Source organism: Phyllostomus hastatus, unplaced genomic scaffold (assembly GCF_019186645.2).
Source record: "Phyllostomus hastatus isolate PE091 unplaced genomic scaffold, TTU_PhHast_1.1 phas_scaffold_39, whole genome shotgun sequence".
Taxonomy (NCBI): domain Eukaryota; kingdom Metazoa; phylum Chordata; class Mammalia; order Chiroptera; family Phyllostomidae; genus Phyllostomus; species Phyllostomus hastatus.
The window spans coordinates 14,798,280-14,811,318 of record NW_025334028.1 but is presented as its reverse complement, the minus strand read 5'-3'; the positions used below and the strand labels follow the sequence as shown (position 1 = coordinate 14,811,318).

The window sequence follows — 13,039 nt, the reverse complement described above, 5'->3', positions numbered from 1 at the left end:
ATTAAAAACTGTATATTTATTCTTAGATGTTTAAACTTCAGTCGCCTTCAAAGTACTCTCCATATGATATAATTCACCTATCGCAATATTTTTCCACTGCTCAAAACAGTTTTTGAACTAGTCAATTTTTATGCTTTTTAGGGCTTCTGCCATTTTGTGTTTGTTTGTTTGTTTCACCTCTTCTACACTGGCAAAACAGTTTCCTTCAGGATGTTTTTCATCCAAGGAAACAAACAGCAAAAAAAAGTGCCCATGGGGAAAGCAGGTGAACAGGAGGGTGGGACACAGTGGTCATGATGTTTCTTATAAAAAACTGCTGAACACTCAGTGTGGCATTAGCACATACTCTCATAAATCACCCATCATGACATGGGCAAACACATTGAGAGAGTCTTCAAAAATGTCTCTGAAGCCAAATGCAGCCTCTCACAACACCAGCTGGTACACTGATACAGATGGGTTCCTAGAACACTCACCTGGTGGGTGAAGCCTGTACTACAAGGGGCCGCCTCCAGAAGATAATTCCATTTTAAGGTGTTCCCCCCTCATATCATCTCCCAAGCTGACACTAACTTCTTGTGGGCTGAGGCAGGGGCTGGGGCAGGCAGACAAGGCTCATAGGCACACATGGGAGAGCTCAAGTTCTGATGGGTGTTAAGAGAAGAGAATTTGTTCTTTTTGGGGCTTAAGTGGAGCCAGTGGACAAGCAGCCAAGCAGCCAATAAGCCTCCACTAAAATGAGAAATCAAATCTAGCTAGAGAGAAAAATGCTGACGAATATATCTGCCCTTGCAAGAAGAGTGATAATTTCCTAATTTGTTATTTTAGCTAGATCTGCAGGGTATTGTTGACTGGAAAACTTCAGAGCAGCCACCCAGACTGGCAGTGGTGTCTAACATCTGTCACGGAGGAGACCTTAAGGTGTCACAAAAGAAAGCCAATGACCAATATTGTTCAAGTTTATGCATTGTTACCAGCCGACAAAAGCAGATTCTATGGGGCCTTTGACCATCTCTGGTTTAAATTTTCCAAATTTTTTACCCAAGTACTGAAAATGAATAGAGAAATAAGCAAAAGAAAGTAATTATAGATCTAAAGAGGAGCAAAGATCTTGGAAAGGAAGGACAAGGAAAATATTAAGGCCACTTCAAGTGCAGTAGAAATGCTACACCAGTCAAATGACAAATTAAGAACATCAAAATACCAGGAATATTTAACAATATTTAATTAAAACATTAATTTTTTTTCTAGATTTAAAAAATTCTGAATTTTAATATTTTTAGACTATAAAAATATAGTCCTTTTTAAAATTTATTTTCTCTAGTATTGTTTTTATTTATTTATTTTTAGAGAGAGGAAGGGAGGGAGAAAGAGAGGGAGAGAAACATCAGTGTGTGCTTATCTCTTGCACATTCCCCACAGGGGACCTGGCCCACAACCCAGGCATGAGCCCTGACCAGGAATCAAACTGGTGAACTTTTGGTTTGCAGGAGGACACCCAACCAACTCAGCCATACCAGTCAGGGCAAGAGTATAATCAAACTGATGATCACATTAGTAGCTTGGAATATGAATGGAAAAAAAAATTCAGCTAAAGGCAAAACAGTTCAATACTAAGAGAAAAATGTAAAGGACTTGAAGGATAGATGTATAAAACCAAATATGAAAATAAGGGTTTCAGAAGAAAAAAAAATCTATAATTTGATGGAAGACTTGAGGAAAAAAATATATAATTTGAAAGAAGACTTCAATATACCGAACAGGATTACTGATGCTAGTCATAATTAAGGAAGCAAAATAGTCACACACCTAGATTAACCATGGAAAAAATGCTATGTGCAGGACCCAAATTTAAAAAGCATAAAATGTTATTTACTGAGAAAAAATACCAAATCCTACAAAATATTATGCATAGATGTAGTATCTGTCAGTCAGCTCAGGATGCCATAACAAGACACCATAGGCTGGGTGGCTTAAAAAATAGAAGTTAATTGTCTTAGTTCTGCAGTGTAAAGGTCCAAGATGAGGGTGGCAGAATGGGTGGGTCCTCTAAAGCAGGGGTGTCAAACTAATTTTCACCGGGGGCCACATCAGCTTCGTGGTTGCCTTCGAAGAGCCGAATGTAATTTCAACTCCTCAACGATTAAGAAGTAGTTACATTTATACAGCCCTAAAATTATTTCTGCCCTTTGAAGGCAGCCTCAAGGCTGATGCAGCCCCCGGTGAAAATGAGTTTGACACCCCTGTTCTAAAGGCTCTCTTCCTGGCTCATGGACAGCTGTATGCTGTGTTCTCACAGCCTTTCCTTGGCGCTTGGCAATGGAGAGAAGAGTTTTCTCTCTCTTTTCATCTTCTTACTAACTCTATCAAATTTGGACTCCACATTTATGACTTTATTTAACCACCACAGTGCAGAGTAGGGCTTCAACCTATGCATTTGGGGGAACACAATTCAACCCATAGCAGTATCCTCTATCTTTCAAGGTAAAGAGATATTCAAAGATTTAGAGACCACAACATCAACATCCCATCTGAAGAAAACAACTGGGAAAGGATTCCAATCCATAAATATATCAGGAGAGACCATGCAATGGAGTAAGATGAAGAGGAAAGGATGCAGTGATGTGTAGTAAATCTTACACTATATATAAAGTAAATCTACGTAGACAATACTGTGATGAAGGGTTTGCAAATATAAGTCACTAATAAGAATTCATAAAAGAGAAGAAAGAGTTTCAGAGGCAAACCAAATAAAAGAACTGAAGTCACTAAAAGTCCTCAACAAGTTCAGTAAAATTCATGTAATTTTCTAGAAAACAGAAGAGAAAGGAAAATAAAAACATTTTAAAGATTTCATTTGATAGCAGAATAATGGTCTTAAACTTGGTAAGACAATTTTAAATGTTGTTTGAATTACAGCATTTTTTGACATACTTCATAAGACCACTACAAGATATAATTTATTATCAACATAAAAATATATTTACATATCCCATGCCACATAAGTATGACTGGCTGGTGTCCTGCACACTACCCCGCAGCAGGGCACAGGGGACTCTGCTCTCTCGGAAAGGGGCTGGGAGTTAATATCCCATGTGTGATCCAGTTCCTTCAAGTTTGCCAAATCCCAAATTCCTGCCTGAAGAGATTATTTCTGGTTTTATCCAATTGTTGCCCCACCACATACATACACAACCCCAGAACATGCTAATATTTTAATATTTAATAAAATTTGCCCTTCATTTATTGAATGATATAAGAAATTATTACTTCCAGAGTCCATGTTACATAGCTATAATTAAAGTAATTTCATACCCTTCCCTCCAAAAATAAGTCCTCTGTTGGCCGATTTAGTAAAATGAGGTACAAGTGTATCTTGTTACTTTAAATTCAAATTGCCCAATTGACTTCTGGTTGACCCTTGAACAACATGGATTTGAACTGCTGAGGATCACTTATTCAGGATGCAAAAACTTTCTAAGTCAACAATAATAGTGTGCTCATGGGACCAACAATCAGCATCAATGCAGTCACAGAGCAGTCTAAGTAAAGGTCAAGTCTCAGCAGAAACATTGACAGTTGTTGAGTCAAGAAAGTATGCTCTGAATTTGTCTGCCATCTAACATGATAAGAGTTCTCAGAGGCTTGATGGTCTATAAAATTTTAATTATATTTAATGATTACATAATACACTGTTAATGAAGTCAAATCTGAAATCATCATAAATTGAAAACATGCTTAGAAAAGTAATTCCCAGTACTTGTTACCTACCAAATGTGTTTTCAAATTATAAAAGTATGATTTATTATGTTGTCACATTTTTAAAAACACTGTGAACAATGAACTATATACATTTCATACTTTTGTATAATATTTACTCTTTGAGTTTATGTAATGTAATACTTATGAAGTCTCATTAGGTTAATATATTTTTGATAGTTTTATGAAAATAAAATTAAAATCTGTTTTTGTTTACAGTATGATTTAGTAGTTTGCTTTATACTTTATGTTTGTATCTCAAGGCACAGCAGATTTAAATCATGCACTTTACAAAATGAAATGTGGCCTTATTCTTCACAATTTTTTCATAGATGCAACTGAAAGGTCTAACCCTGGTTCAGTTGTTTCTAAATTATATAAATATCAATGCATAATATAAAACATGCTCTCTATTTTTCAGATTCTCATCCTTATTGTCATAGGATTTTAAAATTGATAATCAGATTGAATTGCTAATGATTTATAATTAATATTAGTGTTAATAAATAAGCTATTGTAGGGTTTAAAACAAATAACAAGGAAAACACACTTGCCAGCCAATATTATTATTACTTACCAGCTCTTCCTGAAGTTGGGAAATGAGTTCATCCCTCTCTTTCAGCTGCAGCTTCAACAGTGAGCATTCATCTTTCATTATATCCTATAAAAACATTAAAGAAACAGCATAATAGGCTTAGCCACTTCACTTTGGTCTTGATAAGGAAAGTCAGCTTCACACAGTGGAAAATAATTACATCTGACAAATAGAAGTGAAATTTCCTCTACAATATATTTTTATAGATTCCCAGTTGCAAAATAAATTAATGCATCCAAAAATATTATGTTATATATGATATACACACATGTGCTTTTATCCCTCCTTTGGATATCCATTTGTCATTTTGTTGCCAAAGACAGAAACACAGGAAGTCATCCTAATTTTTTTCCTCCCATTTCTGTGCATACATATTAATGGAATAAAAAATACCTATACTCTAAATGTGATACTTGGCCATTTGTTCCCCCACTGTAATTAAATATTAGTTCCCCAGCCAATTGCTATGTTAAAGTTTTTATCTTTAATGATGCCACTATAACATTTATCCCTTTTACTAGAGATCTGTGGGCATTTAATCTTCTCACTCTGCAAGTGCACCCAGCCACAGTTTCTGTGTACACTAAACATTCTCCTCTATGGTTTACCTTACTCTATGCTGGTAACTCTTTGATGCAAATAATTTAGGCCTATCCATCTTCTAAGTTTCCACCACTGAATAAAACTACTTACCAAGCATATACTCAACAGTGTCCTATAGACATTTCAAATCAACATTCATCTCAACAACCTTTTTCCCTACCCCAAAGCTTTGTGTCTACTTATATCTCCCAATATCTTTCTATTTTCTACACTCTCAGCTCTTACTCACTAGGAACTAAATCTGGTACCAATTTTTAAAAAATTTCTCTTGAATTTATTGGGGTAATATTGGGTAATAAAATTATATGTTTAAGGTGTGTAATTCTTTAATACATTACCTGTATACTGTATCGAGTGTTCACCACCCCAAGTTAAGTCTCCTTCCATCACCATTTATCCCCCCTTTACCTTCTTTTACCTCTCCCACCCCCCTTTCTCTCTGGTAAACACCATACTGTTGTTTGTATCTATGTGTTTTTTTTCTTTGCTTAATCCCCTCACCTTTTTCACCCAGCCCCTCAACTGACTCCCCTCTACCAGGAACCAAAGCCTTTCATCTCTATTTCCTTCATGTTTCTTGGACTCATTCCTCTCTATTATTCATTGACTTTCTCTAGGCACCCATTGCCTCTTACCTGACTTAGTATACTGAGTCTCTAGACTGGTTCTTTATCACTTTCCCTATCTGTCAGAAATATTTTCCTACATGAAATTAATTGCAATCAATCAATTAATTATTTCTTAATTTAACAGCTAATCACTTCCTATTTTAGAGAAAATAAAAGTCAAAACTCTTCAGCATAGCATATAGTACCTTTCTTTATCTGCTCTTGCTTACTTCTAGAGTGTCAACGTTTCATTTCATTTCCAATGTTCTTACCACCTTTGCTCACCTACAGAGCTGAAATGCAAAATGTTGTTTTATATCTCCTTGCTCTACCCACGTACATCTCTGGATCACACTGCTGATGACCCACTGCAACCCGTTATCCCCCTCACATTTCTCATGCTCTAAGAAGCATTTCAAGCATTATTCCTATTCCTCTAGAACTTTCCATTTTTGGTTGAGTTATGTATTCCTAGAGGGCGAGAGTGTGCTCCATACCATCTAAATCATATGTCATCCCATAGAATACTAATACTTCAAGTGTTATTTGTTTGTTCTGCACCCTCATTGGACTAGTTCTTCCCTCTCGAGTGGCTGGACTACAGGTCTATCTCGATTTATTTAGCTTTGCAGATATTGTGTTTTTAAAAATAAATTGAATACAAGGCTTTCTGCTAGCAAAAACATTAAGACTATCCATATTTTGATACTCAGTTTATTGCAGTGGCCTGGAACCAAATCTGCAATATCTCTGAGGTATGCCTTTATTTCATTAGCACCAAACATTGTAACTGACACGTAAGACACTCAAATCCACATTTTCTTCCTATAAAATCATCAAACAAACTATAAACAGGAGAATTCTTACCTCTTCTCAATCTGTTAACTTTATCTGAGCTTATAAGGAAGGAAATAGTTAATGGATTAGAGAAAATAGAATACTTGTTTATTCTGGTTCTCATGGTGTTAGTTTCTACTTTACATTAAACCCAGGGTCCCCCACCTCCAGGCTGAGGACCAGCACTGGTCTGGGCCTGTTAGGAACCAGGCTGCACAGCAGGAGGTAAACTTGAATGTAATGCTCTTAAATCATCCTGAAACCATCCCCCTAGCTCAGTGCGTGGAAACATTGTCTTCCACAAAACCGGTCCCTGGTGCTAAAAAGGTTGGGGACTGCTGCACTAAACAATATACAACATCTGATTCAAATTTCTAATATCTCTTTTCATTTGCTGACAACCAGCTTGACTGAGAGACACTGCTCCTTTTCTATCTCGGCTCCTTTTCTTTTGTAGCAGTGCTATTTCTTTCCTAAATCATGAATTTTTATGGATAGAGTTTATACTCATCTTTTTACAATATTTCTTTTCATAGATTCTAAATATTACATGTTATACTGTTAATGGCAAAACGCTTAGCCCGCTCCACAATGCAAAGAAAAAATAGCAGGCTTAAAAGGTAGGTGAGAAGGTGGTCATGTTTCATAGAATCAGAGCTCTGGGATCAAATCCTAGGTACTTCAGTTAAGTAGCCCTGTGGCTCTGTGCTAGTTATGGAGCTTCTTTGGGCCCCATAGAACACATTTCTGTGGAGATTAATGATAACATCAAACTATCAACTGCCTCATATTCCCCAAATTTTACATAATATCTTATTGGAGAAAAAATAACTCCCCTTCATAAAATAAAATGTCACAGGTTGGCTTCTCTAGGACACAAATACTGAGGTGGAACTAAGGGTACAAAAGGTTTATGAGAAAGTAAATCCATGTGAAAAGAAAAGGAGAAGAATCATAATTGGGTAGAAGTACAGATGGACCCAGGATCCTACCTCACAAATCCTCCGCCAGCGGGAGGAGAAGTTCCAGAGCCCAGAAAGCCCGTGAGAAGAATCCCTCCTTGAGGGCAAGTAGGTCAGCTCAGATACCACTCCCTGCTGTGCAGTCATTGGTTGGGCGCTGCCCCAAGAGAACTAGATCTCAGCTGTTGTTACTTCATTCAATGTCTCAGATCACCCAGAGATGAGCTGACTTCAGCTGATAAAGTCGCTAACAGATACAGATATAGGCAGTCAGCTAACAACAGGGTTTGCAGTTGGGTGGTGAGTCCTTTATTGAAAAGTAATCTGAGCCTCAGGAAGGATCTACTGAAATTGGTTTTGGCTGATTAATTATCAACAATATTTTTGTATATTAATTTATATGTTGTCTATTACTCAGTTTGAAATATTTATCTACATTTTGGCTAATAGAAATTGTAAAACAGTTTGGTTTTCAAAAAATATATTCGCTTTAAACAAATTCTCTAATTCATTCCTGGGGAACTTTTCCAAAAATATCAGAATTTCACAGCTTTAAATCAGGTAGGTGCTAACAAATACTTGAATTTAATTATAGAATAACATTAAATTTTATCATATGTCATCAGAAGCCACTTTTAAAAGCCTTATCTATGAATGACTTTGCAAATGAAACAGTTACCTAGAGTTTTGTGTTTAGTCATTATATTGTGGCAATATTCACAGAGGTACCTGTTTCACACAAACGTGAAAATCCCTTGAACAATTCTTACTCTGAGACGAAGGCTGACAGCAGTATTCCTTCGATATTCTCACTATATTTGCAAAATTCTGTGACATATTTGGCAGGAGGATATGTTGAGTTAGATATAACATTAATGTGTAGAATTAAGTGGATTTTAATATTATTGGTTTTCAAAATAAAGTTATTCCATTAATATAAAAGCTAATGTAAACAATTTAATATTGTGCTTATTTAAATGCATATTATTTACAAACAGGAAAATATATAATTTAATAATTATAACATTCTCTACGTCATTGAAGTATAATACATTTTTAAGACTCAAATTCAATTCAATTACTTCCCAATTCAGTAATTATTCATGAATATGGAATTCTTAATATGATAGATTAAATTAAAAATAGCTACAAATCCTTTGCTATTATTCCTACTGAAATATGGAACCAAATCCCTCTCTTTGTACCTGGGCTGGTCTGATTGACTTGCCTGACCAACAGAATACAATGGAAGGAAACATTGCATTCTGGGTCTAGAAAAGAAAACACCTTTCAGCCTCCACGAATGGTCTCTGAGAAACCCCCCTCTCAGTTTAATACCTTGCTGAAAGAACCCAGCAACTATGCTTCCACCTTCATCTCCTATGAGCTGCCAAAGGACACTCAGCATCAACTGCAAGCCTGGAGAGTAAGTCAGCGTGCACATCTAGCCCAGTGGGGCCTTCAGGTGCCAAGAGCTCCTGCCAGTATCTCACCATAACTGCTTCAGTAGAATTATTCCCAAATTCCTGACTTATAAAACTATGAACAAAATGAAAGTACAGTTTTGAGCTACTAAGTTTGTCCATATGGACAACTTCAAATCATTAGAATTAGTGTAAATCGACTCATTATAATTATATAAAAATGTATGCAGCTAAGTTTTAAAATAAAATACTTTGTGATTTACTTTATGATCTTGATAATTTAAGTTATTTAGTGTAAATTTCAAATAGCTTATTTCATGCATACAAAAGAATATGTTCGCACTATATAAATTATGAATTTTAAGCAATTAAATACAAGCCTGTTTGGATTACATACTCTTAGGAAATCTTGAAACTTCTTACTGATTTCCATCACTCAAAAGATAATTACAACAATACCTTATTTTGCATAGGGCATTCATAATGCATAAAACACTTCCATGTGCAGAATTTCTTTTTGCTATTAGGATCTTTCTTGATGAATTGTTAACAAAACGGTATAATTCTAGAATAAGCAGGGCTTTAGGCATACAAAGGAAGCAGAGAATACTGTTGTACCAAAAGTCAAATAAAAGAAAACCATTAATAATACCAAAACCCTTAAGTTATATTCATTATTCAATGTATTTCTACAGTTTTTGCAATAGTTTGAAACATTAGCCTATACTGAGAAATTTGCTAAGATGTTAAAACCATCTCACGAGACAATGGACTTGTCATTCCAAGTTATCAGAGTCCTCTTAGATTCACTTTCTTGTATTAATAAGAAAAAACCTGTGTTGTTTAACTTTCCTAATATAATATATTCCATCTTATATTTTTTCTGTATAGTAAGTAAACAGCATGTTAACCTAGGTCATAATCCTTATAAAAATATTTATTCAAATTTTTCACTGTTCTTGTCTTTATTTTATTGTTTTTTGTGTGTAAATTAAAATTTAAAAAACAAACATTGGTATTTCACTTTCTAAAGCCTTTTTTAAATGATGGTGCATATTTTTATGTAGAAGGATATGAAACAAATGCTCAGTGTCATAAAATGAGGTAGTAGGTTTGGTAGATTAGTTTCCTGATTTCCTAAACCCATCGATTTCATCAAAATCAATTATAAACTATATGGAAAATATAAATGTCTTTATAACTCATCAATAATGATCTTCCATTAGACTTGCTTGATACAAAATTCATAGGAATAGAAAAATTCTTAAGAGGTTTTTAGATTTGATGATACCAGAATTATTTTGTCTCACAATAGACAGGTAAAATTGTCATATCTTATTTATTTTTTTATATCTTATTTCTTATACAATGACAACAACAAAGCAAGAGTTTAAGTGACACTTCCCACCTTTCCATAGTATTCCCATTATTAATACAATGCCACGAGAATGGTTTGCATGATATCTATGTAATATGGCAGCCAAGGAGAGTAGACTGACTGGAACGCACATGTGTGAACAATGATGACTTCACTGTACTAGTCAGTGGGGGCAGTAGATGCCACTGAGTGAGCATGTGTACCGTGTGGATGTCGCATTCAACATGGCGAGCCAGCAGAGCAACAAATCAGCATCAAATTTTGCATTAAGCCTGAATACTCCTCTGCAGAAACTATTTGGATGATTCAGAAAGCCATAGCTATGGGCAACTGGTAACTGGAAGCTTCATCATGACAACACGCCCACTCATGCATCACATCTGATACAGATTTTATGGTGCAACATCAAATCACCCAGGTAACTCAGCCACATTAAAGCCCAGATTTGGGGCCCTGAGACTTCTGGCTTTTCCCAAAACTAAAATCACCTTTGAAATGGAAAAGATTTCAGACTGTTGATAAGATTCAGTAAAATATGACAGGGAAGCTGATAGTGATTGGGAGAATTGTGTGAGGTCCCAAGGTGCCTACTATGAAGGGGGCTGAGGTGATATCCTATGAATAATGTTTCTTGTATCTGTGTCTTCTTCAATAAATGTCTCTACTTTTCATATTGCATGGCTGGATACCTTCTGGACAGACCTTATATACTATATATGAAAATAAAAAGTAAAATGGTTAAAAACACCCTAACACCCTCTTAAAATTTTCAATTACGAAGGCACGCTTACTTGCTTTTCATGTTTTAAGTAAGGAATGGGGGATATCTTACTCCTGGACATCCTGAATAAAATAAGAGAATTAATTTCTGGGAAGAAAAGTAACAAAAGATATCAAATGCATAGCATTCCCCACCTAGAAGTGTGTGATACAGTTGTTTTATTTTGTTTCATTTAAAATTCTATTTTGACCCAGTCTGAAGACCCTGACTAGAGGATAGTTAGTGCCCCTTCCTGAACAGTTGATTGAGTCCACATCCCAAACACTTTCCTTATTTTGAAGTGTTTAGGGTGTGAACTCCATCCCAGGCCCATTATATGCCACCCCTACCAGACCAGGTACTAGGCTACCAACCACAGACTGTATGCCCCAGAGCTCTTGAAATTATTCAACTTGGCCAATCCTCAGGGAGCCCCAGAAAAGCCTAGCCAATTCTTGCTTGCCATGCATAAACTTGCCCCCTACAGCTCTAATTTGCTGTTATTCTGTCCACAGAGGACAACCTCCAGCATGGCCTTGCCTGGGAACCTTCTTTCATGTGGAGGTATAAGTAACAAAGAGTTCTGCTTTTCATCTGAGTGCCAGTATGTTATGCCCCACCATCAAACGAATCTTTAAATCTCATAAAACACAGCACTGGTAGGGGCTGGCTGTAGGTACTGGGCATACTTCTACCACCCTTCTGGACAAGAGGACTGAGCCAGGTCTTGAGCCCTGGACATTTATGTCAATTCAGACAGAGGGAAGGACAGCCTGAATAACACCACACACTGCTAGGCAATACATACGTACTTTTTGCATAACAAAGGAAGAGTAAAGCCCTTTTAGTTTTATGGAGGGGTACTCTAAGAACTGAATTATTTTCTAGATGGGGGCTCCTTGTAGTACAGGTTTCCTCCCCTAGGTGAGTATTCTAGGAACCCATCTGCATCAGTGTGCCAGCTGGTGTTGTGAGTGGCTACATTTGGCTTCAGTGAATTTTTTTGAAGACTCTTTCTATGCATTTGCCCACATCATGATGAGTGATTTGAGAACACACCTGCCAACACATCACTGAGTGTTCAGCAGTTTTTGACGGAACATGACATGACCCCTGTGCCCCACCCTCCCTATTCACCCAATCTTGCCCCAAGTGACTTTTTTTGTTGTTTCCCTGGGTGACAAAAGTCCTCACAGGGACTTTTGCTGATGTAGAAGAGGTGAAACAGAAGCCTGCAGAAGTACTAAAAGGCATCAAAACTGATGAGTTCAAAACTGCTTTGAGCAGTGGAAAAAAGTCATGATAGGTGTATTGCACCAAATGGAGAATACTTTGAAGGTGCCTGAAGTTTAAATAAATGAGAAAAAATACACAATATTTAATAAATAAATTCCAGTTTTGGGGTGGTCTCCCCCATTATGTTAAGAAAGGTGAGTAAAAACTCCAGAGAAGGAACATCATAATATTATCAGATCCTAAAAAATTGTGTAGTATCCTATTTTGTGGGGTGCTTAATTGTGACAACGATGAAGAATGAGGAAATAAGTAATGCTCTGGGGGTGTTTTTTTTAGGACAAAGGCATAATTGTAGAATTCTGGGAATGAAATAAAGCAGAGAGCTCAACATTAATGCTGTGCAGGAATGATGTACATTCTTCTGATGTAAATAATGTGACTCAGTTTAAGCAGTGGTTTTAGGTAGTCTGGGAGGTCAGAAAATTAAGCTGCAAAAAAGCAGTGAACATTAGCTGAAGCCACAGATCACAGCTACAAAACATAAACCAGTATTAGTAAGAAAAGAAGGAAGGTCATGCTTTGTTCTCTTTCAGAGCACTAATGGATAACAACGGCATACACAGTAGTATCTTCACATACTCATTATATGTACATTGTTAAGCAGGAGTCTTTTAAGATGGTATATACATGAATCAGGCAAAAGTTGGTTTTTCATCATATGAAGTAGATAGACTTTTGAATGATTGCTTGTATAGTGAATGCCTGTATACTGTGCCCAACTGCATAATTAACTTCCATCACAAAACAAAATTTTGGCTTAAAGGTTATATAGATTAAAGTTAAGAGTACTGGGAGGTTTTAGATTATAATTGAGTGG

The 13,039-nt window shown here is 36.2% G+C and overlaps 1 protein-coding gene across 6 annotated transcripts in view; it reads right to left on the bottom strand.

Annotated features, from left to right (window-relative positions):
- The window catches only part of CCSER1 (coiled-coil serine rich protein 1), a 1,274,087-nt gene that overhangs the window by 701,622 nt on the left and 559,426 nt on the right, over positions 1-13,039 (bottom strand). For all 6 annotated transcript variants that reach the window (XM_045820200.1, XM_045820201.1, XM_045820199.1 and 3 more), the window contains one exon: positions 4,337-4,420. In XM_045820200.1, coding sequence (XP_045676156.1) covers positions 4,337-4,420 — 84 coding nt within the window. The remainder of the gene's footprint in view (positions 1-4,336; positions 4,421-13,039) is intronic.